At 40.5% G+C, this 27,115-nt stretch overlaps 1 protein-coding gene across 1 annotated transcript in view; it reads right to left on the bottom strand.

The window, feature by feature from the left end:
• Positions 1 to 27,115, bottom strand: part of si:dkey-215k6.1 (transmembrane protein 132B) — a 258,278-nt gene that overhangs the window by 102,207 nt on the left and 128,956 nt on the right. Inside the window, exon 4 of the mRNA XM_061904865.1 lies at positions 1,602 to 1,742. Coding sequence (XP_061760849.1) covers positions 1,602 to 1,742 — 141 coding nt within the window. The remainder of the gene's footprint in view (positions 1 to 1,601; positions 1,743 to 27,115) is intronic.

Here is a 27,115-nt window from a genome sequence, read left to right as displayed (position 1 = left end):
ACATAAATCCAAATGTATTTAAAAAGTGTAAACATATTTAAAATATATTAAAATGATCAAAATGTAACTAAATTATCAACATAAATAAAAATGTAGCAAAATGTATTTAAAAAGGGGTAAAAATAATACAAATGTTAAATTCATTAAAATAATCCAATTGATTAAAATATGTCAAAATGTTTTCAAACATGACAACATTCTTAAAATGTGTCAACATGTAAATAAAGTATTAATTTGTGTCAAAACGTATTCAAAATATATCTAAAATGTAACTAAATGTATTCAAAATATATCTAAGATGTAACAAAATGATCAAGATATTTAAACATTTTTAAATCAGAATCAGAATATGACATACTTTATGTATCAAAATTATCAAAATGTATCAAAATTATCAAAATGTATCAAAATGTATTTAAAAGGTGTTAAAATTATTTTAATGTCAACAATTTTGAAATGATCAAATTGATTAAAACATGTCAAAATCTAATAAAATGTGACAAAATTGTCAAAATGTGTCAACATGTATCAACAGTATTAACTTGTGTCAAAATGTATTCAACAAGCGTCAAAATATGAAGATATTTTTAAAAAGTTCAAATATATAAAAAAATATCAAATTTAACAAAATCATCAGCTATACCAAAATTATCAAAATGTATCATTATAAATAAAAATGTATTTAAAAAGTGGAAAAACATTTAAAATGTACCAAAATGTATGAAAATGTGCCAAAAGTATCCAAATGAAACAACATAAATAAAAATTAATAAACATGAATTAAAAAATGGTCAAAATAATTTAATTGTCAAAAATTCTTTAAATTATCAAATGATCAAAATATGTCAAAATCGATTAAAATGTGACAAAATTATCAAAATGTGTCAACATGTATCAAAACAATTAATTTGTGTAAAAAAAATATTCAAAATGCGTAAACACTATCGAGATGTTGAAATACATCAAAATCATCAATATTGTCAACATTATCAAAATCATCAAAATGTATCAAAATCATCAAAATGTATCAACATGTTTAAAAAAAGTGTCAAAATATTAAAACATGTCAACATTATTAAAATTATCAAATTGATCAAAAATATGTAAACTTCTATTAAAATGTGACAGAATTATCAAAATGAGTCAACATGTATCAAATGTATTCATTTGTGCCAAAATGTATTTAAAACATATTTAAATTGTCTAAAATGTTTTGAAATGTTCTAATATATTATAATGTATGAAAATGTTCAAAAACTATCAAAATGCATCAAAACAATCTAACTGCATGAAAATGTATCAGACCGTATTATATTTAAGGTACAAATAACGAGCAAGATGCTAAAGGTAACAGCTAATCAAATATGGCAGATTTTCAACGACAACTCGAGTTGGTTATGCTAACTGCTAGCATCAATGCTAACGCTAGCATGACAAATAAAGTGATTGCTACCTGAAATCAACTGAAGCAACTCTTCTATTTATTTAAGCGCAAAGTTGTTGACAGAAGATAATGAGATTGGCATAGACAGCTGCGGCTGTAGGCAACCGACAAAGCAGTGGCTTGTCAGCGTGGTCCAAAATGGCCGACTCCCTCTTACCTGTCGGCCGTGGAGGAGGACTTCCTCTGGCACATGACCGCCAAGGACCCGCCCCCTGCCGCCATTTCCTGTTTGATCTCCCAGGCCACCACGTCGCTGGGCTTCACCGCCAGGAAGCTGACGCCCGACTGGAACCACACCCTGCGACAAAACAACACCTGTCAGTCACCGTGGTAACACATGGACCTCAGCACATCGTCACGGCAACGCTTCCTGGAAATCAGATACATCCGAATCAGAATCTTCTTTTTTTTTTCAATCGGGCAATAAAACAGCATTTTTCCTGTTAAATAGAGGATCTTTGATTGGTGTTTCCTTTTCAATAGGTCGTTAATAAAAGAAGAAGGTTCCTGTCAAATGGAGGATCTTAGACTGGTGTTATCTTTTTTTCTTTTTTTCAATAGGTCATTAAAACAGCAGTGTTCACGTCAAATAGAGGATTTTTGATTTGTGTGTTTTTTTTTAAATAGTTCCTTAAAAACAGTACGATATTTCTGTCAAATAGAGAACCTTCGACTTGTTTTTTTTTATTCCAAATAAGTCTCTAAAACAGCATTTTTCCTGTTACACAGAGGATCTTTGATTGGTGTTTCTTTTTCAATAGGTGGTTAAAAAAAGCAATGTTCATGTCAAATAGAGGATCTTTAATTTGTGTGTTTTTTTTCCAATAGGTCTCTAAAAACAGCATTTTTTTCTGTAAAATAAAGGATCTTTGATTGGTGTTTCTTTTTCAACAGGTCGTAAAAAAGTGCAGAAGGTTCCCGTCAAATACAGGATCTTGGACTGTTGTTTTATGTTTTTCTTTTTTTCAATAGGTTGTTAAAAACAGCAGTGTTCATGTCAAATAGAGGATCTTTGTTTTGTGTGTTTTTTACTAATAGTTCCTTAAGAACAGTACAATGTTTGTGTCGAAGAGAGAATCTTCGACTTGTGTTTTTTTTTATTCAATGGGTTTCAAGAAAAACAGCAGTTTTTCTGTCAAATAGAGGATCTTTGATTGGTGTGTTTTTTTCAATAGGTCGTTAAAAATAGCAGAATGTTCCTATCAAATACAGGATCTTAGACTGGTGTTTTATGTTTTTCTTTTTTTCAATAGGACATTAAAAACAGCAGTGTTCATGTCAAATAAAGGATCTTTGATTTGTGTTGTTTTTTTTTGTAATAGCTTCTTAAAAACAGTAGAATGTTTCTGTAGAATAGAGAATCTTTGAGTCCTGTTTTTTTAATAGATCTATAAAAACAGCAGTTTTTCTGTCAAATATAGGATCTTTGATTGTTTTTTATTTTTCAATAGGTCGTTAAAAACAGCAGTGTTCATGTCAAATAGTGGATCTTTGATTTGTGTGTTTTTTTTTGTAATGGTTTCTTAAAAACAGTAGAATATTTCTGTCAAATAGAGAATCTTTGACCCGTTTTCTTTTTCCCCAACAGGTCTCTAAATATAGCAGTTTTTCCGTCAAATAGAGGATCTTTGATTGTTTTTTCTTTTTTCAATAGGTATTTAAAAACAGCAGAAGGTTCCTGTCGAATTGAGGATCTTAGACTGGTGTTTTTTTTCTTGTTTTTTTTTCAATAGGTCATTAAAAACAGAAGTGTTTATGTCAAATAGAGGATCTTTGATTTGTGTGTTTTTTTGTAATAGTTCCTTAAAAGCAGTATAATGTTTCTGTTGAATAGAGAATCTTTGACTCATGTTTTTTTTTAATGGGTTTCTAAAAACAGCAGTTTTTTTGTCAAATAAAAGATCTTTGATTGTTTTTTCTTTTTCAATAGGTCGTTAAAAACAGCATAAGGTTCCTGTCAAATACAGGATCTTAGACTGGTGATTTATGTTTTTCTTTTTTTCAATAAGTCATTAAAACAGCAGTGTTTGTGTCAAATAGAGGATCTTTGATTTGTGTGGTGGGGATAGGTTGATTGGCAACACTAAATTGGCCCTAGTGTGTGAATGTGAGTGTGAATGTTGTCTGTCTATCTGTGTTGGCCCTGCGATGAGGTGGCGACTTATCCAGGGTGTACCCCGCCTTCCGCCCGATAGTAGCTGAGATAGGCGCCAGCGCCCCCCGCCACCCCAAAAAAGGGAATACGCGGTAGAAAATGGATGGATGGATGATTTGTGTGGTGTGTTTTGTAATAGTTCCTTAAAAACAGTGCAATGTTTCTGTCAGATCTGTCTTCGGAGGTGGGAGGGGCCTATCCCCAGGTGCATGTCTTTGGAGGTGGGAGGGGCCTATCCCCAGGTGCAGGTCTTTGGAGGTGGGAGGGGCCTATTCCCAGGTGCATGTCTTTGGAGGTGGGAGGGGCCTATCCCCAGGTGTATGTCTTTGGAGGTGGGAGGGGCCTATCCCCAGGTGCATGTCTTTGGAGGTGGGAGGGGCCTATCACCAGGTGCCTGTCTTTGGAGGTGGGAGGGGCCTATCCCCAGGTGTATGTCTTGGGAGGTTGGAGGAAGCCGAAGTAGAACCCGCACAGTCACGGGGAGAATATGCAAACTCCACACGGAAAGATCCCAAGCTCGGGATCGAACCCCGGACCTTCGAATCGTGAGGCAGATGCACTAAACCCTGTACACCTGTGCTAATTGAGTGGGTAATACTTAACAATAATACACATATTTATAAACAATAATAGTAATACTATATCGTAATTATAATAATAAATAATAATTATATTAATATATAGTAATAATAATAATAATTTATAATAATATTATTTTATCATCATAATAGTAATAATTTTTAATAATAGTGGTAATAATAATAATCATCATCATCATAATAATGTGTGGTGGTTTACCTGGCAAAGGTAATATCAACTTTAGTGTTAAAATGAGTTAAAAAAAAACAAAATAGAGTTGTATAAAAAGATTGTCCTCCAGCGCTGGTGGGCGGAGCCTAAGTGCACGTGTGTCGCCGCGCGTAGGCTAGCTAGCACAATGGCTAGCTGTGGACGGTCCTGATGTAATCCGCACACTTTGGTGTTCCGATTCCGGGATCCTTTCAAAAAAAAATAAAAAAAAACGCGCTCGCAGGCGAATGGAGCGCGCCCACGCCGCTCCTCGCACACGCGGGATTAGAGGACCCTTTTTTTTTCTGGGCCAACAAAGAGGCGCAACAATGGCGGTGGGCCGCTGGCTGCCGTCGACGCTCGGAGCCTGTCCCCCGGTTTCAGATTAGCAGGCCAATAAATACATCTTTTTTTAGAGGAGGCTCAAAGTTTGTACATCAAACAGCGTCACAACGCAGCTGAATTACCTTTTGTTCCTCTCTACGGATCAGCTTTCTTCTCCTAAAAAAATAATTTTTCCCACCAACAAATGTCTCCATTTTTATACTTAAACTCTCTTATTTGTGGGAACTGAAATGCTAACAGTTAGCACGCTCGCCAGAAAGCGTCAAGTAACAAAAATTATTAGCGAAAAGCTATCATGCTAACATTACTATGCTACAGTCAGCATTATAGAAATACCAAAATATGTGACTGTTGAATTAGCTATCAAAGCTAGCATCCTCATATTAGCATGTCAAAATGCTAATTGTATTATACATCAACTCTCAGGAACTGAAATGCTAACAGTTAGCACACTCGCCAAAAAGCTTCAAGTTACAAAAAACATGAGCGAAAAGCTCGCATGCTAAGAGTACTATGCTAATATGCAAACAAATAGCATGTTTACAGTCTGCATTATAAAAATACCAAAATACATGACTGTTGAATTAGCTATCAAAGCTAGCATGGGCATGTTAGCATGTTAAAATGCTAATTGTGTTATACGTCAAGTCCCAGGAAGTGAAATGCTAAAAGTTAGCACGCTCGCCAGAAAGCGTCAAGTAACAAAAAATATGAGCGAAAACTATTATTACTAATAATGATAATATTACTATTATCATTATTATTATCATTATTATTATTAGTAGTAGTAGTATTATCATCATCATCAACATTATTAGTATTATTATTTGATGTCATTTTATTTATTTTTCAATAATCATTATGAACATTTTTATGTTTGTTATTATTATTATTATAGATTTATTAGTAATTTTTTTTTACCTATTTAAGTAGACATAATTATATTATTATTTATATTAATCTTATTTTTGTATCCATTGTCATTGTTGTTGTTGGTGAAAGAAGCGCTCCTCTTGAACTAGAACCTTCCGTCACAAGCAGATGCTTCCTGTTATGATTTGATAATCAACCACCTTGATTCTTGGCCGATGCTCGTTTATCATGGCTAATTATGCAAATGAATGAGCTCATTATGCTCTCTAAGAACATCAGCTATGTTTTTATGATTGGCTCACGATCCTTCTTTCTTTCATCTTCTTTTACACTTTATTGTTATGCAGGACATTAATATTTACTACTTGTAATTCGTAATAATTCTAACAAACGTTAATCACATCGAGTGCTGATTTTCTCTCCGTCTGCTTGTCTCTGCAAAGCGGATTTTACTTTCTCGGAGTCTGTAATATTTTAGTATTTAGGGGTGTCAAAAAACATTGATCTTCAATTATTAACTGTAATGATTCGAAATCCATAAAAAAAAAAATGTTCTGTTTTAAATCTATTTATTATTTTTTGTTTGTTTGTTTGTTTGTTTGTCCTGTCCAACCACTCAGACAAATCATATTGTTGATGTAGATGATCTATATCTGTGGTACAGAGTCCCAATTTTTTCAATTTTTTTCCAATTTATTTTACCTTTTTTTAGCATTATTTCCCAACTTTTTCAAATTATTTTCAATTTACTTATTTTTTTTATTTTCCTTAAATTAAAAAAAAAAAGTCAAATTTTTTTCAATGTTTTTTTTCTTCCACATTTATTTTAATTTTTTTACGTTTAAAAAAAATAATTGTACATTTCTTCCCAATTCTTCTTTTTTGTCTTCCATTTGTTTCTATTGTTCCATTTTTTTTCCCCACTTTTTTATTTTCTATTTTTTGTCCTGTCCAGCCACTCAGACAAATCATATTGTTGATGTAGATGATCTATATCTGCGGTACAGAGTCACATTTTTTTCATTTTTTCCCCACTTTATTATACATTTTTTTCACATTGTTTCCCAACTTTTTCAAATTATTTTCAATTTAATAACATTTTTATTTTCTTTCCATTTTTAAAAAAATTTTTTCAATTTTTCCCCCATGTTTTTTTTTCATTTTTCCCATTTAATTTCATTTTTTTCCAGTTTATGAAAAATATTAATACATTTCTTCCCAATTCTTCTTTTTGTTTTTTCCATTAGTTTTTTTTTTTTTTTTGTCCTGTTCAGCCACTCAGACAATACATATTGTTGAAGTAAAATGATGTATATCTGGGTACAGATTCCCAATGTTTTCATTTTTTTTCCACTTTCTTTTACTATTTTTTCCCTTTATTTCCCAACTTGTTCACATTGTTTTAAATTTTTATTTTTTTATTTATTTCGATTTTTTTCCTTTTGTTTTCCATAGTTTATATTTTTTCCCCTTCTTCCCATTAATTTGAATATTTTTCAAGTTTAAAAAAAAATATTCCCAGTTGTTTTCTGTTTTTGGTTTTTTTCCGAATTTTTTTTTATTCTTATTTTTATTTATTTTTTTGTCATGTCCAGCCACTCAGACCAATCATATTGTTGATTTAGATTATCTAAATCTGCGGTACAGATTATTTGTATTTGCCTTTAATAAATGTTTGGGTGAAATTTTATTAAACAAATCCAGTTTTATTTAAAGTAATATATACATTCATCAGAGATGTTTATCTATGATAGGAAAGAATGTAGTTAATCATAAAACTGGCACACAATGTTATTAAAAAAAAGTATTGATTTTGAATTGAATCGTTAGCCCCAAGAAACTAATCGAATCGAGTTGTACCCAAAAATTCACAGCCCTAGCTGCAATGCAGTAGAGTTAAGGATTTTTGTAATTTCTGATCATTTGTGAGGGCACCAGAGGGACTCTGTGTGCACATGTTGGCCGTTGAAATCCATGTCTGACAGGTTCGAAATTTGTTGGCGAATGAAAGGAGATATTTTTTGTATTTTTTAAGTTGACCTTCGTCCTCGTCTTGCCGGGAGAACATCCTCTTTTTTCATCGTCTTCTTAGCTCGTCCATGCACAAAACACGCTAACTCTGCCCGCTGATGCCACAAAACAGGTTTTGATCGCGCTGTAAAACCCTTTCATGGTGCAGCCCCTCTCTCTGTGTGTGTGTGTGTGTGTGTGTGTGTGTGTGTGTGTGTGTGTGTGTGTGTGTGTGTGTGTTAGTGCGTGTGTGTGTGTGTGTGTGTCGTTTGGCAGAGATGACCAGAAGCAGTCTGCATAGCAAGACATCCAGCATGGCGACACAAGCAGGAAGTAAAGTGATGTCATCCAGACAAAAACACCAACATGGATCAGCTTTTCTAGCATGGAAGCACAAAAACTAAAAACTATTTCCATTCTATTGAAAAACCATTCAATCCATTTTTCTTCAAAATTTCTTCTCAATATTCTTTTTTGTTTCTATTTGTATTCTATCTTTTTCCATTTTACTCTATTTGTTTTCCTTTTTTCCATTTTTCCCCAATATATTTAAAGGTCTACTGAAACCCACTACTACCGACCACGCAGTCTGATAGTTTATATATCAATGATGAAATATTAACATTGCAACACATGCCAATACAGCCTTTTTAGTTCACTAAATTACAATTTTAAATTTCCCGCGGAGTTTCTTGTTGAAAACGTCACGGAATGATGACGGCTATGATGACGCGGCCAATGGCATCTCGAGTTGGAAGGGACATATTAGCGCAGCACCACTTGCGGCTAAAAGTCGTCTCTTTTCATCCCGCAATTACACAGTATTCTCGACATTTGTGTTGCTAAATATTTTGCAATTGGTTCAATTAATAATGGAGAAGTCAAAGTAGAATAATGGAGGTGGGAAGCTTTAGCCTTTAGCCACACAAACACACAGTGTTTCCTTGTTTAAAATTCCCGGAGGTGAAGCTTTAATATGGATCAGAGTGGTCAAGCAAACATGGATCCCGACCACTTGTCGACCGGCAGGTTTCGGTGAAAAAATTGTGGTAAAAAGTCGCCTCTTACCGGGGATCTGCGGAGCTTGCACCGTCCATGCAGCTGCCGTGATTTCCCTCAGAGACTGGCGTTGAGACACCCGTGGGCACATCCCTGCGACTATCAGGTACTATTTAACTCATTAAAACACTAGCAACACAATAGAAAGATACGGGATTTCCCAGGATTATCCTAATAAATGTCTCTAAAAACATATGAATCGCTCACTTAATTTTTTGATTTTTCTAGTCCTTCGCTATCAATATCTTCAGCCACGAGTCTTTCATCCTCGCTCAAATTAATGGGGAAATTGTCGTTTTCTCGGTCCGAATAGCTCTTTTTGTTGGAGGCTCCCATTATAAACAATATGAGGAGCCATCACACCGGTGACGTCATCGTCCGCTACTTCCGGTACAGGCAGGGCTTTTTTATTAGGGACCAAAAGTTGCAAACTTTATCGTCGATGTTCTTTACTAAATGCTTTCAGCAAAAATATGGCAATATGGCGAAATTATCAAGTATGACACATAGAATGGACCTGCTATCCCCGTTTGAATATGAAAATCTCATTTCAGTAGGCCTTTAATTTTTTTCCATTTTTCTTCGAAATTCTAAAAATGTTTTAAATTTTTTCTCAATGTTTCACAATTTTAATCCATTGTTTTCCATATGTTTCCATTGTTCCATTTTTTTTTTCCATTTTGCCATTGCTGGCCGAATTTCTTAAAAAATGGGAGCCATTACCTCCCTGCTTGGCTTTCAGCATCAAGGGTTGGAATTGGGGGTTAAATAAGCAAAAATGATTCCCAGGTGCGGCCACCGCTGCTGCTCACTACTCCCCTTACCTCCCAGGGGGTGAACAAGGGTGATGGGTCAAATGCAGAGAATAGTCTCACCACAACTGGTGTGTGTGACAATCATTGGTAGTGTAATATCTGTGATATTTGTATTGGTGTACTGTGTCTTTAAGAGTGTGGTGAATGGGCATGCGCGTGTGAGTGGCGGGAAAGTGTCAGTGTGTGTGAGCGTGAGTTGTGGCTAACAGCAGCTTGTGTATGTGTGTGCATTATTTTGGTACTACAAGAAGTTACCGCTTGTTAATAAAGCGATTGAACGGCGCATCTTCGTCTGTGTGACTCCTTCACCACCGCGGGCATTACATTGGTGTCAGAAGTTTTTCGGTTTGAACCCGCTGCCTATGGATAGAGGATGTTCGCCGACCTCAACGCTCGAGTGAAGGTAGAGAAAGGAACTGGAGAGTGTGCGATTGACATGCCGGACGCATCCTGCGTCGAGCACGGACGCCATGAAGCCGGCGTTTCGCGCCACATGGACAACAGTGTCCCCATGACGGAGCGGCGTCATGACGCAGGAGCGCATGCGCCACCACCGCCGAATGTAAACAAACATGGCGGCGCCCATGAGCTTGTGTGTGAAGCATTGAGAACACTGAAGTTTTCAGGGAAAGGAAGCTGGGAGGCTTATAAAATCCAGTTTGAGCTTGTGGCTAATAAAGCAGGCTGGACTGATGAGGTGAGAGCAATACAGTTGGCTTTGTCACTGACTGAAGAAGCTGCGTCCTGTTTGCTCCTGCTGAACTCGGGAGAAAGACTTGATTACAGTGCGCTGGTTGCTGCGCTGCAAAGGCGTTTTGGAGAGTTTGACTTGAGAGACTCTTTGCGCTGTGAGTTCAAGCACCGTGACAGGCTGCCCGGTGAGTCGCTTCGGTGCCTTGCTCATGGGATTGAGAGGCTGGGTCTGCGTGCGTATATCGGAATGCCGGACGCAATCCAAAATGAACTGATACGTGATCAATTCATCCAAGCTCTTAAACCGGATGAATTGCGCTTGCGCGTCCAGCTTGCCCACCCTACTGCCCTGGCAGATGCACTTGAACTCGCCATGGAGAGTGAAATCGCCACTGGGGCGCCACCTGAGACATCTTCCCGCCCAGTTTCGGCTGCATCATTTACGCAGGGTGCAGAGCAAAGACCGGCGTGGGTGGAGGAACTTGTATGTGCGCTACAGACCCGCTCAACCCAGTATGAGGAAAAGAAGGACAGACGAACGTCCACCGCTGTCTGCTGGGGGTGTGGACAACTTGGCCACCTGCTGCGGCGCTGTCCAAACAGGAAGGGCCATCAGGGAAACGGGAGAGGGTCCGTGTAGCCCGGACGACACGGACCCCTTTAGCCAGTTACCGGGAGCACCAGCACTCAAGTGATGAGACTGTTGTGACTGTGGGCTGGACAGAAGTGGGGGACCCATGTCATGTGTGCGTGCAGATTGGGAATGTAGCCTGCACAGCCCTGGTGGATACTGGCTCTTCAGCCACAATTGTGACACCGGACGTTGTTCCAGCTGGAACCGTTGTAGAACCAAGTCTCACCAGATTAAAGACAGTGACTGGGGAAGTTGCCCAGATGAAAGGCAAAGCAACTTTTATGTTCATAATCGGAGACTTGTCAGCAACATTTTCCGCTTGGGTGGCGGATGTGAGCGACCCATGTATACTTGGTCGAGCCTTTTTAAAAGCCACGAGGTGTGTTATAGACATGGGGTCTGCTGTGCTCATTCTGCCAAGTGGCCAGCGAGTAAAGCTGACCGCTCCTACTGAACGAACTGTGGCTGTGTCCGTCAACACCGCAGTCGCCAGTCCGACAACCTGGGAAGGGACTGTCAGGCCCTCCATAGAGAGAGAGGAGACAATAGGGGAGCTCGCAGCCAAGAGGACATCACCCACCACGCAGCAGCCATCGGTAATGGGGGCAGAGTCCGCTCGCCCTGAAGAATCAAGCCCAAAGCGGGAAGCGGCGTCATCCAGGCCACTCCCAACAGCAGCGCGTAACCAACAACAGCAAGGGGAGGACCGGACGGTAGCGGTCCGCTTCATCTGGGAAAAGAACTGCGTCGGCCTCGAAGGGGAGCAGCGCGAGCGACTGTGGCACGTACTGTGGGACTTTAAGGACATTTTCGCCCTCAATGAAAATGAGGTGGGTCTCACCCATCTGGTCGAACACCACATCGACACTGGGGATGCGCGGCCAGTCAAGGTGCGCCCCCGTTGCCTCCCCATGATCAGGCAGGAAGCAGCTGATAGGGAGGTCCACGCCATGCTAGAGGCGGGGATCATAGAACCCTCTGACAGTCCGTGGGCGTCTGGCGTGGTCATGGTTCCCAGGAAGAACAGCACAAGGCCGCGGTTCTGTGTCGACCACAGGCCGCTGAATAAGGTGACAAAAAAAGATTGTTACCCACTCCCGCGAGTCGATGAGACGTTGGACCTGGTGGCAGGGTCCTCATGGTTCTCGTCGCTCGACCTGCGCAGTGGGTACTGGCAGGTCCCACTCACCCCCGAGTCACGGCAGAAGACAGCGTTCTGCACCACCAGGGCCACTGGCAATTCAAGGTCATGAGCTTTGGACTCTGCAACGCACCAGGGACATTTGAGCGACTGATGGACACAGTGCTCGCTAACATCCCCAAGCAAGAGTGCTTGGTCTATTTGAACGATGTCCTCGTCCATGGACGGTCCTTTCAGTCAGCCCTTGATTCCTTGAGGCTGGTGCTGGGAAGGATTGCTGCAGCTGGACTAAAACTACACCCAGAGAAGGGCCATTTCATGCGGCGTGAGGTGGAGTTTCTGGGCCACAAGGTGGACGGAAGGGGCATCAGCACACTGGAGGAGAATATCAGAGCTATAAGAGATTGGCCAATTCCGAAGGACCAGAAGCAGCTAAAAAGCTTCTTGGGACTTGCCTCATATTATCGGCGGTTCGTGAAGGGATTTTCTTGCAGTGGCGCACCGTTGTTTAACCTTCTCCAGAACAATCAGATGTTTGTGTGGACGCCAGACTGTCAGGAGGCATTTTCTAGTCTCAAGGAGGCCCTCATGAATGCTCCTGTCCTCACCACTCCAGATCCAGCTATGCCTTTTGTGCTGGATACAGATGCCAGTAATGTTGGTATGGGCGCAGTGCTGTCGCAGGTGGGTCCAGAAAGTGAGCGGGTGGTGGCTTACTTCAGCCGCACATTCAACAAGAGTGAGCGGCGGTACTGTGTGACCAGACGTGAACTGTTAGCTGTCGTGTTAGCTGTACGCCATTTCAAGTACTACTTGTGTGGCGTGTCCTTCACCATCAGAACAGACCATGCAGCACTACAATGGCTAATGTCATTTCGAGAACCAGAGGGTCAGGTGGCACGATGGCTGGAGGAGCTGAAGTCTTTCCACTTTAGTGTGTGTCATCGGGCCGGGCCGCAGCACGCCAATGCAGACGCTCTCTCTCGGCGGCTGTGTGCTATTGAGGGCTGTAGCTACTGTGACCGGCGCGATGTCAGAGAGAAAGAGCTGCGCGGAGATGAGACCGCTGAAGGGCCTTCATGCTGCACTTTGGAGACTGTGGACGCCGCAGAATGGGCGACCAGGCAGGCAGAGGACAGCGATCTCGAACCAGTGCGGCATTGGGTCCAGAGTGGCAGGAGACCACCCTGGGAAGGCGTGTTGGGACTGTCAGTCGGCACCAAGGGCTTGTGGAGTAAATTTGCTGTGCTGCGCATCAGCGACGGTGTACTGCAGCGTGCATGGAAGGAGCCGGCCACCGGGGAGGAGAGATGGCAAGTGATGGTGCCTAAGACTCTGAGGGACACAGTGCTGAAGGCGTGTCATGGGGGCATGGGCTCAGGGGATTTTGGCAGCTCAAAAACGCTCCACCGGTTGCGCCAAGGGTTCTACTGGGGTCAGCACCGGCGGGACGTGGAGGACTTTTGTCGGCGCTGTGATGAGTGCGCGGCTTACAAGGGACCCCAGGACCGGTCACACGCACCACTTCAGCAGCAAGGGGTTGGAGCACCCATGGAGAGGGTAGCTGTGGACATTATGGGCCCTTTTCCCGTAACAGACAAAGGAAACAAGTATGTGCTTTGCGCAATGGACTACTTCACCAAGTGGCCGGAGGCGTACGCGCTGCCGGACCAAGAAGCAGAGACCGTGGCTGATGCCTTGCTGGAGGGCATGTTCAGTCGCTTCGAAACTGCAGATATCCTTCACAGCGACCAGGGCAGGAATTTTGAATCCAGAGTTTTTGCTGCCCTGCGTGAAAGACTGGACATGCAAAAGACACGCACGACTCCTTTGCATCCGCAAAGTGATGGACTGGTAGAGCGGTTTAATCGCACCATGCAGCATAATTGGGACCGTCATATTCCTCTAGTGCTGATGGCATACCGCTCCGCGGTTCAAAGTTCCACAAGCTGCACCCCTGCCCTGCTGATGTTGGGTCGGGAGATCCGCACACCTGCTGAGTTGGCGTTTGGGAGACCACCAGGCAGCACCAAGGATCAACCGGGACTGGAATATGCTCGGAAGTTGCAAGATCGGATGGAAGCAGCACATTCCTTTGCACGAGACCAGTTGGAGAAGGCTGGTTTAAGGCAAAAGAGGAACCATGACGTACGGAGCAGGGGCCGGGACTTTAGGCCTGTCGAACTGGTCTGGGTGTACATGCAAAAAAAAAAGAAAAAAAGGACGTTGCCCCAAGTTGGACAGACATTGGGACGGTCCGTGTAGGGTGCTAGAGAGGGTGGGAGAAGTAGTATATAGAATTGCAGTGTCCCTTAAGGGCAGAAAGGTTGTTTTGCATAGAGACCGTTTGGCACCCTACAGGGGTAGAGAAGTTCCCCAGTTTGAGGCGGCACCTGCCTCACCAGATGGCACTGGACAGTTAGTGGATCAAAGTTCCCCATATTCCACTATTGTTGTTCCTGTTCAACCGTCAGCGCCACGTGTTGATGGACCTGAGTTAGAACAGGTCTACGCCTATGCCACAGAGGCATAGGTGTAGACCGCCAAGGTTCAGGGATTTTGTGGTTGACCCCTCGGGGCGAGGGGCTTCATAAAGGGGAAGGCAGTGTAATATCTGTGTTATTTGTATTGGTGTACTGTGTCTTTAAGAGTGTGGTGAATGAGCATGCGCGTGTGAGTGGTGGGAAAGTGTCAGTGTGTGTGAGCGTGAGTTGTGGCTAACAGCAGCTCGTGTATGTGTGTGCATTATTTTGGTACTACAAGAAGTTACCGCTTGTTAATAAAGCGATTGAACGGCGCATCTTCGTCTGTGTGACTCCTTCACCACCGTGGGCATTACAGTACTTTAACATTATTAAAAACATTTTCCCATTTAAAAAAATAAAAATACATCAATCAATCAATCAATGTTTATTTATATAGCCCCAAATCACAAATGTCTCAAAGGACTGCACAAATCATTACGACTACAACATCCTCGGAAAAACCCACAAAAGGGCAAGGAAAACTCACACCCAGTGGGCAGGGAGAATTCACATCCAGTGGGACGCCAGTGACAATGCTGACTATGAGAAACCTTGGAGAGGACCTCAGATGTGGGCAACCCCCCCCCCCTCTTGGGGACCGAAATCAATGGATGTCGAGCGGGTCTAACATGATACTGTGAAAGTTCAATCCATAGTGGCTCCAACACAGCCGCGAGAGTTCAGTTCAAAACGGATCCAAAGACAGCAGCGAGAGTCCCGTCCACAGGAGACCATCTCAAGCGGAGGCAGATCAGCAGCGTAGAGATGTCCCCAACCGATACACAGGCGAGCGGTCCATCCTGGGTCCCGACGAGCGGTCCATCCTGGGTCTCGACTCTGGACAGCCAGTACTTCATCCATGGTCATCGGACCGGACCCCCTCCACAAGGGAGGGGGGGACATAGGAGAAAGAAAAGAAGCGGCAGATCAACTGGTCTAAAAAGGAGGTCTATTTAAAGGCTAGAATATACAGATGAGTTTTAAGGTGAGACTTAAATGCTTCTACTGAGGTAGCATCTCGAACTGTTACCGGGAGGGCATTCCAGAGTACTGGTGTTTTCCAAATATTTCTCCATAGTTTTCCGTTTGTTTCCATTGTTCCAACCCTCCCCCTCCCCATTTGTGGCACATTTTTTTCCATTTGTTTTATTTTTTTTTCATTTTTCAAACAATAATACATTGTTTAAAAATGTTCTCCACTGTTTTCCATTTGTATTCATTGTTCCATAATTGTAATTTGTTGTCATTGTTTTTCTATTTTTTTTATCTTAATGCACATTTCTACCAATTTCTTTCCATTTGTTTCTCTTTTTTTCTATTTTTATTTTAATGTGTTCCAATTTTCCTAAAAAAAAAAAAAAAATCCAATTTCTTTAAACATTGTTCTTTCTTTTAAATTGTCCCGCATTGTTCTTCCGGGTTTTTCCAATTTTTCATTTATTTTAGTTTTTTTCCAGTTTAAAAAAAATAAAAAAAAACATTTCTTCCTAATTTGTCGTCATTGTTTTCCACGTTTCCATTGTTTTATTTAATTGTTTTCCTTTTTTTTTTTTTGCAAATTTTTACCAATTTCTTTCATTTTTTCTTTATTTCTAAATTTTTTTTCCATTTAGAAGTATTTTTTTCAACATTTTCAATTTTCTTTAAATTTTTTAAATTGTTTTCCTTTCTTTCTATTGTTCCATTTTTTTTAATGTATCCCCCATTTTTTAAACATTCAATTCCTGCAACTTTGACCGACTTCAGAGTAGTCAGTGTACAGCCAGGATGGAGCACACTACATTATGGTGTAGTGTGTGGCAAGATGAAAAGTGAGTATTTAGTATGTTTCTCGGACTTTGTCCGTTTGGACATGTTAAAGGGCAATGAAGCGCAGCTCACCATGACCGGCAGTACTCGTGCAGCTGAACTCTAGCACACGGTGCGTTTGTAGGGTGAGACTTTAAGAAAGAGAACGAAATATGCTCTATGTACAGGTGGTGCTACATCCCTACTAGTCTGACTTCTTCTTGCTCAGCAGCTGCAATCCAACCTTCAAGTCCATGAAGATCTTTGTCCACTTGTGCAACACTTTGATGCCCACTTTTGTCTTTTTTTGGTTTTTTTTCCCTGGCGGAAGCTGCACGTCGTCCTCTTCACGGCATCCCGCCTCGCTGGAAGAATCCTCTGGCGTAACAAGTGTCTCCTTTCAACACCTACTCACTCCTCACTCCTCCTTTCTTCTTTCTTCCTGCTGCCTCTTTGGTCCCTCGTCTTCCTCGCTGAAACGCCACCACACTTACGTAACGCCTGTCACATTATATATATATATATATATATATATATATATATATATATATATATATATATATATATATATATATATATATATGTATATATATATATATACAGTGCCTGAGCAATTTGTCCAACAGTTTAAGAACAACATTTCTCAAGCAGCTATTGCAAGGAATTGAGGGATTTCACCATCCACGCTCCGTAATATCATCAAAAGGTTCAGAGAATGTGGAGAAATCACTGCACGTAAGCCATGATATTACGCACCTTGGATCCCTAAGGCGCTACTGCATCAAAAAGCCACGTCAGTGTGTAAAGGATATCACCGCACAGGCCCAGGAACACTTCAGAAAACCACAGTCTGTCGCCACATCTGTAAGTGCAAGTTAAAGCTCTACTATGCCAAGCCACAGCCGTTTATCAACACCCAGAAACGCTTTGCTGGGCCCGAGCTCATCTAAGATTGACTGATGCAAAGTGGAAAAGTGTTCTGTGGTCTGACGAGTCCACATTTCAAATTATATTTGGAAACTGTGGACGTGGTGTCCTCCGTAACAAAGAGGAAAATAAGTTCAAAAGCCAGCAAAGAGGTACTTTCCTGGCCCGCCTGAAGTCCAGACATGTCTCCCATTGAAAATGTGTGGCGCATTATGAAGCGTAAAATACAACAACAAGACCCCGGACTGTTGAACAACTTAAGCTGTACATCAAGCAAGAATGGGAAATAATTCCACTTTCAAAGCTTCAACAATTAGTTTCCTCAGTTCCCAAACGTTTGTTGAGTGTTGTTAAAAGAAAAGGTGATGTTACACAGTGGTGAACATGACCTTCACCAACTACTTTGGCACTTGTTGCAGCAATGAAATTCCAAGTTAATTATTATTTGCAAATCATTGTATTCCGTTTATATTTACATACAACACAATGTCCTAACTCATATGGAAACGGGGTTTGTATGTATATACACACAAACAGACATATATATATATATATATATATATAATATGTTTAATGATGGATTCAATTTTGAAGTACAAACGTTTGTATATTAATCAAAAAAGTTTAACTAAGTTATGCAAAAAATTTTCATTTTCTTCATCATGGTTAATATATTTATTTCATGGGGTTATTATGTTTTTTTAATGAAATGAAGATTCTCCAAACATCATTTGTTTTCATTTAATTAGTAGGAATTTATTGTATTTTTGAATATTTATATAATGTATGGATATATATTTTTTATATATTTACAAATATGCAAAATAGTAATAATTGTCAATATTTCCTGACTTATATTAATGATTAAATTCTGAAAAAAAGTAGTTTTATAATATGGACAAAATATAAAAATATGCATCTGAAGTGGGTTCCCTCCGGGTACTCCGGCTTCCTCCCACTTCCAAAGACATGCACCTGGGGATAGGTTGATTGGCAACACTAAATTGGCCCTAGTGTGTGAATGTGAGTGTGAATGTTGTCTGTCTATCTGTGTTGGCCCTGCGATGAGGTGGCGACTTGTCCAGGGTGTACCCTGCCTTCCGCCCGATTGTAGCTGGGATAAGCGCCAGCGCCCCCCGCGACCCCGAAAGGGAATAAGCGGTAGGAAATGGATGGATGGATCTGAGGTAAACATTATTATAAGTATGACCTAAATAAGGAAACATCTGCTGGTGAGTCCTTGAGTGTTTGGTGGGGGCGAGGGGGCGGAGCTCTTATCGCGCCACAGCACCAGGACGCGCTGATGGACAGGGGGCGGAGCAGGGACGTCGGTCAAACGCAATCGCACGCGTGCAGTAGAGTGGGAAGTCCATTTGTTTACCCGTCGCCGGGCAGAAGGGAAAGGTCACGGCGTCGCCGTTTGTCTCGTCGTTCGTCTCGCTGTGAGGCCTCGCCCACTTCCTCTCTCCTTTACATATTGGCGCCTCTCTACTTTTCACAAGGCGGCGACTTGGCCACGCCCACTGGCATTTCAACGCGGGAAGTACCGATCTGTTCCGATGTGAGCGTTTAATACCCTTTTTATTCCATCTTATTCCTATTAATTGGTTCTGTCAATCAATTATTTTGACGTTTGTACCAACAAAATGTGTCCATCAGCTACATACTGACATGGACAAAAATGCACACAACGTTGTGGAGCGGCATGACGAATCAATTAAAGTTAGTTTTTTGCCAACGCTGATTATTTTGATGTTTGTACCAACAAAATGTGTCAATCTGCTAAATACTGACAGAGATAAAGATGCACACAACGTTGTGGAGCTGCATGACAAATAAATTTAAGTGTATTTTTTCGCAGTTAAGACAATCAGGCGTTGCTTCTTCTGACGTTTGTTCCAACAAGATGTGTCCATCAGCGAAATATTGACCTTGACAAAAAATGCACACAATGTTGTGGAGCGGCATGACAAACCAATTAAAGGTTGTTTTAATCGCAGTTAATATGATCAGACATTGATTATTTTGATGTTTGCGGTTCATTTAGAGAAGCATGAATTCCAACACAAGTAATAAGATAAACATGTATTTTCTAAAGTCAACCGTACTGCACGAGTGCTGTCGGCACTAGAGAGCTGTGGTTCATTGAGGAAAAATCTGAATTCCAAAACAATTAATAAGATACACGTGTATTTCCTACAGTCAAATGAGGTGCACGAGTGCTACCGGCAGTGGGGAACTGTTGTTCATGGAGAAAAAACACGAGTTTCAACAAAATTACTAAGCTAAATGTGTCATTCCTACAGTCAACTGTGGTGCACGAGTGCTGACAGCACTGGGGAGCTGTGTTTCATTTATAAAAGCATGAATTCTAACACAATTAATAAGATAGACGTGTATTTTCTAAAGTCAACCGTACTGCATGAGTGCTGCCAGCACTGGGGAGCTTTGGTTAATGGAGAAAAACACGAGTTCCAACAAAATAATAAGCTAAACGTGTCATTCCTAATGTCAATCGTGGTGCACGAGTGCTGCTGGTACTGGGGAGCTGTGGTTCATGTAGAAAAACATGAGTTCCAACAAAATAATAAGCTAAACTTGTCATTGCTTGAGTCAACCGTGGTGCACGAGTGCTGCCAGCACTGGGGAGCTGTGGTTAATTTAGAGAAGAATGAATTCCATCACAAGTAATAAGATAAACATGTATTTTCTAAAGTCAACCAGACTGCACAAGTGCTGCCGGCACTGGGGGAGCTGAGGTTGATCGAGGAAAAACATTAATTCCAACACACTTAATAAGATAAACATGTATTTCCTACAGTCAAGTGTGGTACATGAGTGCTGCTAGCACTGGGGAGCTGAAGTTCATTGAGGAAACACATGAATTCTAGCAAAAATAATAAGCTAAAGGTGTCATTCCTACAGTCAACTGTGGTGCACGAGTGCTGCCAGCACTGGGGAGCTGCGGTTAATTTAGAGAAGAATGAATTCCAACAAAAGTAAAAAGATAAACATGTATTTCCTACAGTCAAGTGTGGTGCACGAGTGCTGCCAGCACTGGGGAGCTGCGGTTAATTTAGAGAAGAATGAATTCCAACAAAAGTAAAAAGATAAACATGTATTTCCTACAGTCAAGTGTGGTGCACGAGTGCTACTGGCACTGGGGAGTTGTGGTTCATTGAGAAAAACATATGTTCCAACAAAATTAATAAGATAAACTTGTCATTCCTACAGTCAACTGTGGTGCACGAGTGCTGTCAGGACTGGGGAGCTGACATTCATTTAGAGAAGCATATGAATTCCAACACAATTAATAAGATAAACATGTATTTCCTACAGTCAAGTGTGATACACGAGTGCTGCCGGCACTGGAGAGCTGTGTTTCATTTAAAGAAGAATGAATTCCAACACAAGCAGTAAGATAAACGTGTATTTTCTAAAGTCAACCGTACTGCACGAGTGCTGCCGGCCCTCGGAAGCTGAGGTTCATTGAGGAAAAACATGAATTCCAACACAATTAATATGAAAAACATGTATTTCCTACAGTCAAGTGTGGCGCACGAGTGCTGCCAGCACTGGGGAGCTGTGGTTCATTTAGAGAAGCATGAATTCCAACAGAAGTAATAAGATAAACACGTATTTTCTAAAGTCAACCGTACTGCACGAGTGCTGCCGGCAATGGAGAACTGCGGTTTATTTAGAGAAGCATGAATGCCAACAAAATTAATAAGACAAACATGTATTTTCTAAAGTCAACCGTACTGCATGAGTGCTGCCGGCACTGAGGAGCTGTGGTTCATTGAGAAAAACATGAGTTCCTACAAAATAATAAGCATAAGTGTCATTCCTACAGTCAACTGTGGCACACGAGTGCTGCCAGCACTGGGGAGCTGTGGTTCATTTAGAGAAGCATGAATTCCAGCACAAGCAATAAGACAAATGTGTACTTCCTAAAGTCAACCGTACTGCACGAGTGCTGCCGGAGATGAGGAGGTGCGGTTTATTGAAGAAAAACATGACTTCCAACACAAGTAATAAGATAAAGGTGTATTTCCTCCAGTCAAGTGTGGTGCACAAGTGCTGCTGGCACTGGGGAGCCGCGGTTCATTGAGAAAATCATCATCGTCTCTCTCAGGATTTTAGGGCTTCTCGGGAGCTTTGTGCTCCCCGTCGCCATGGTAACGCCCGCTCAGTTTGGACCTTTGGTCTTTCCCTCCCTGAAGTGCGGCACTTGTGCACGTGCAGCAGGTGGCGTCAGCGCGCACGAGCGCCTCGAGTGTTGTCAGGGAGGAAATGAGGAGGATTTCTTTTGCCTTTTAAAAAGTGCTCTAGCTGCAGAAAAGAAAAAAAAAAGATGGTAGAAAAGCGGATTTGTCGCATTTTTCCACAGAAAACTTTTCACCTTTGACCTCCGCTTGAGGTCACTTTGATCTGTTTTATTTGCGATGTCATCAGCAGCCAATCACACGCATCACAACATCTCCCAGCGTGAACTATGATTGTTATTCTGTTTTATTTTCTTACAGGAAGTGGGGTCATAATGCAATGTAACAACCACACAGTCCCATTATAAAGTGTTCATGTGCTTATGGCGATCCCAATGGATTTGTATTGTTTTATTGCTATTATCAATAATTATTAAAGTGTTCATACATTTACCAATATTTTGATACTACATTTTATTTCCATCACTGTCGGTACGTTACAAAGTAAAGGCCACCACAAAAATATATTTATTGGTTTTATTTTAGTGGAATTTCTCCTGATGCATTTTACTACTGTTTCTTTCGATTTTGTGATCATTGTAGTATCGACATGGTATCGTTACAGTGGATATTTGTATACATCCATTTGTTTATATTGAGTAGCGCTGTTGGCTGTTAGCATTTGTTCCCATTTTTGTGTCTATTTTTTCCCCTTTTTGCCAATTTCTTTCCATTGTTTTTCTTTTTAAAGTTTCCCAATTTTTTCAAATGTTTTCCACTTTTTTTTAAAAAAATCACAGCTTCTCTTTTTTTTTTTTCATTTCCTTTAAATATGTTCCTTTCCTTTTTCCCACAGATTTTCATTTCTTTCCTATTTAAAAAAAAAAATTCTTCCCAATTTTTGTTTATTGCTCAATTTTTTTCAAATTGTTCCCACCTTTTCCCTTGTTTTCCTTTTTGTCAATTTTTACCAATTCCTTTACATTTTTTCTCAATTTTCTAAATTTTTTCCATTTACTTTTAAATGAATCTTCAATTGGATTTTCTTTTTCTTGAAAGATTTTTTTCTTTCCGTTTTTCAAATTGTTATTTTTCCATTTTCCCCCAATTTTTAAAAAGTTTTCTTTATTGTTTCCATTTTTTTACATATTCCTTTTGTGGCGCAATTTATTAAAATGTTTCCCATTTTTCCGTTTTTCTTTTCAATTTTTTAAATTTTTGTTATTTATTATAGTTTTATCCCATTTTTTTTTTTTTAATTCACTTTCTTCCCAATTTTTCTCCACATTGTTACTCTCCTCACCACGTTGTGTTACTCTCCTCTCCACATTTTGTTACTCTCCTCTTCACGTTGTGTTACTTTCCTCACCGCGTTGTGTTACTCTCCTCTCCGTGTTGTGTTACTCTCCTCTCCGTGTTGTGTTACTCTCCTCTCCACGTTGTGTTACTCTCCTCTCCACGTTGTGTTACTCTCCTCACCACTTTGTGTTACTCTCCTCTCCACGCTGTGTTACTCTCTTCTCCATGTTGTGTTACTCTCCTCACTACGTTGTGTTACTCTCCTCTCCACGTTGTGTTACTCTCCTCTCCACGTTGTGCCATGAACGGCGTGTGCAGTCGCACAACGGGTGAGGTAAACAAGCTCCTTTTTAACGGCGTCTGAAACGCCTTTGTGCCGCCCGGCTGTTTATTGAGGACTTCATCTCCCGGGGGACTGCAGGCCAGGTCCTCGTCTGAGGACGCTTTCCAGAATAAAAGCACAGAAATAGGAAATAGGGCAGGGGGGAAAAAACGTAACTGCGGGAAGAAGGAAGTAGTAACCTGGAGGTGAGTGCTCAAACACAAGCACGTGGGACGGGTTCCGGATGGTGGCATTTGCATATCTTAGAGAGAGGACCACAAGAAACACAACGTTGTGGAGCGGCATGATGAATCAATTGAAGGTTTGTTGTTTTCGCAGTTAAGATGATCAAACATTGATTGATATGATGTTTGTACCAACAAAATATTTTTATCAGCTAAATACTGACATATATAAGGATGCACACAACATTGTGGAGCTGCTTGATGAATACATTTAAGTGCATTTTTTTTCACAGTTAAGACAATCAGACATTGATTATTTTGATGTTTGTACCAACAAGATGTGTCCATCAGCTGTATACTGACGTAGACAAGGATGCACACAACGTTGTGGAGCGGCATGATGAATCAATTAACAGGTTGTTGTTTTTTTGCAGTTTAAACCATCAGACTCAGTTTATTTGAGGTTGAGGTTGAGGTTAAGGTTGGGGTTACTGTAAGGAACTTTTCCTGCCCATGAAAACTGGTTGGAACTAGACTTCAGTGCACAACATGTCCAATTAGCAGGAATCACCCGGTGGACATGAAGCTTCTTGTCTAGCAACTAGCTCCTAACTTAAGGCTGAGTTTGAAGCTGAAGATTAGTTTGAGGTTGATGTTAAGGTTGAGGTTGCGGTTAAGGTTGGGGTTCAGTTTGAGGTTCAGGTTGCATTTGTGGTTGCAGTTGCGTTTGAGGTTTGCATTAATGTTGGGGTTGGGTTACGGTTGAGGTTGGGGTTGAGCTTGAGGTTGAGGTTGCATTTGCGGTTGTGGTTGCGTTTGAGGTTGCGTTTGAGGTTGAGGTTGAGGTGTACATTGAGGTTACGGTTGCGTTTGAGTTTGAGGTTGAGGTCGAGGTTCCATTTCCGTTTGCATTTGAGGGTGAGGTTGAGGTGTACACTGAGGTTAGGGTAGGGGTTGGGTTTACGGTTGAGTTTGAGTTTCAGGTTGCATTTGTGGTTTCATTTGAGGTTGAGGTTGAGGTTTACATTGAGGTTGAGGTTGAGTTTGAAATTGAGGTTGAGGTGTACATTGAGGTTAGGGTCTGGTTTGGGGTTACAGTTGAGGTTAGGGTTGAGTTTGAGATTGAGTTTGAGGTTAGGGATGAGGTTGCATTTGCAGTTGCGGTTGCGTTTGAGGTGGTTTACATTGAGGTTGAGGTTTATATTGAAGTTTAGGTTTATATTGAGGTTGAGGTTGAGTTTTACATTGAGGTTGAGGTTTATATTGAGGTTGAGGTTGAAGTGTACATTGAGGTTAGGGTTGGGGTTGGGGTTGGGGTTACGGTTGAGGTTGGGGTTGAGCTTGAGGTTGAGGATGAGGTTGCATTTACGGTCGTGGTTGTGTTTGAGGTTGAGGTTTACATTGATGTTGAGGTTGAGGTTGAGGTTGAGGTTTAAATTGAGGTTGTGGTTGAGGTTTACGTTGAGGTTGAGGTTGAGATTTACATTGAGGTTGAGGTTTACATTTAGATTTAGGTCGAGGTTGAGGTTTAGGTGTATATTGAAGATGAGGTTGAGGTTGAGTGTTTACATTGAGGTTGAGGTTGAGGTTTACATTGAGGTTGAGTTTGGAGTTTGGAGTTGAAGTTGAGGTTTGCATTGAGGTTAGGATGTTGAGGTTTACATTGAGGTTGAGGTTGAGGTTTACATTGAGGTTGAGATTGGGTTTGAGGTTGACGTTGTGTTTGGGGTGAGTGAAACTGGTCCATTCTAGACTTCAGTGCACAACATGTGTAATTCTCACCAAAGACCTGAAAGCACATGGCGCTTCAATCTGGCAAAGGGCTCCAAGGCCGAGGTAGAACTTCAGCTTGACGTCGATGTTGGACTCAAACTCATCCCAATAAAATCTCTGAACCATCGACTCTTCTCGTCTTTCTGCTCAGAATATTGACTTTGCGTGCCGAGAATGAAGAATTATCGCCATAAAACGTGGGATAACAATTCCAAGACTGAGAATTTCGCCGGCCCTACGTCTGACTTCCTGCTCACCTTTGATGGATGTCACGTCTGCGTGCGGACGTTGTGGAAAATACCACAACTCTGAATACCATTATTGATGTGAATATTATGAATAGTTTTAATACGCTAAATATTCAGCAGCGTGAGGCCGAGTCAGGCAAGAACGCTCCAGACAGAATGGTAATGTTGTCAGGATGGAGGAATAAACAAGTGTGTGTGTGTGCGTGTGCGTGCGTGCGTTGGGTATCAAGCGCCTGATGGTATTGCGCTCCTGATTGACGGCCCAGCTTTGTAGAAATTCTCCAGAGACGACTAATAAAGCAAACGTGGAGCTTAGGGAAGTAGATCACGTTCTCTCTCGCTCGCAACAAGTTCTTCTTGTTTTTGTTCCGCAGCATTTTCGCACTCCATCATTTTCTGTGCCATTAAAAAACAAAAAAAGCGTCCATTTTGCAACCAGTGGTGGTGCTTATTATTATTGTTATTATTGTCATTATTAGTTTTATTAATGTTATTATTATTATCATAATTATTATTATTATTATTAGTATTATTTTTAATAATAGCATTATTATTATTATTATTATTATTATTGCTCCATCGCCAACAGTAGCAAATGAGAATATCTATGCTAATTTAATAAGTTTATTATTGTCATGTCTGTTGATGATGTTTTTGTTTGGTCATGTGCTGTTTGACCTTTGGACTCTTTAAGTTCCTGTTTTTTTTTCACTCCCTTGTTTTGTTGCCATGGTTGCAAATTGTGTCCACCTGTCTCTGATTATTGCTTGCCCACTCAGCTGCTTTCCGAGAACTAATCAGAGGCAGTATTTAAGCTCGACTTTGCCAGTCAGTTGCCCTGGCGTCATTGTGTTCTTTTCATGCTCTGTCCATGACAGTTTTTTCATGCCTATGTCCAGCTATAGTAAGTGTTGTTTGCGTTATGTTCATAGTTTATGTTAAAGTGTTAGTTTTGTTTCTTTACCCAATTTGTGCCTCTGCTGCGAACGCTTTTTTTTTGTACCTTTTTTTAGAAGATTAAATCATGTTTATACATGCATGCCATGTCATGAGTAGTCTGTCTGCTTTCCTGGGAAAACGACCCCGCAGCAAGCAGCGACCCCCCCCGTGGTGACAATTATTATTTATTTTCTGTGTCCATTTTGCAACCAGTGGTGGTGCTTATTATTATTATTGTTATTAATATTATTATTATTATTATTGTTATTATCATGATTCACATTGTTATTATTATTAGTAGTAGTAGTATTAGCATTATTATATTATTATCATTATTATTATTAGCATTATTGGCATCATTATATTTTTATTATTATCATTACTATTATAATTATTGTTATTATATTATTATTATTATAATAATATTGTTATTACTATTATTGTTAGCCTTATTGTTGTTATTATTATTCTCATTATTATTTTCATTATTAGCATGTTTATAATAATAATAAATATGATTATTATTATTGTTGTTATTATTATTATTATCATTATTATTGCTACATCGCTAACAGTAACAAATGATAATGGCTATGCTAACTAAATACGTTTGATAGTGAATATAACGTTGAAGGTTTGAAAATTGATACATTGTTTATTACAATACAGAAGGTAAAGTTTTGCATTGCCAGGGTTGTCCAAACTCATGCCCGCCTTTCAATTTGACCCACGATAGGCGCAAGTCCAATAAGCAATTTGGCCAGGCGCAGCATTTTCATATAAAATATCAATCAATCAATCAATGTTTACTTATATAGCCCTAAATCACTAGTGTCTCAAAGGGCTGCACAAACCACCACGACATCCTCGGTAGGCCCACATAAGGGCAAGGAAAACTCACACCCAGTGGGACATCGGTGACAATAATGACCCAGTGGGACGTCGG

Source organism: Nerophis ophidion, linkage group LG01 (assembly GCF_033978795.1).
Source record: "Nerophis ophidion isolate RoL-2023_Sa linkage group LG01, RoL_Noph_v1.0, whole genome shotgun sequence".
NCBI lineage: Eukaryota > Metazoa > Chordata > Actinopteri > Syngnathiformes > Syngnathidae > Nerophis > Nerophis ophidion.
Note: the sequence above shows the minus strand (reverse complement) of the source record. Positions and strands in the feature narration are given on the sequence as shown.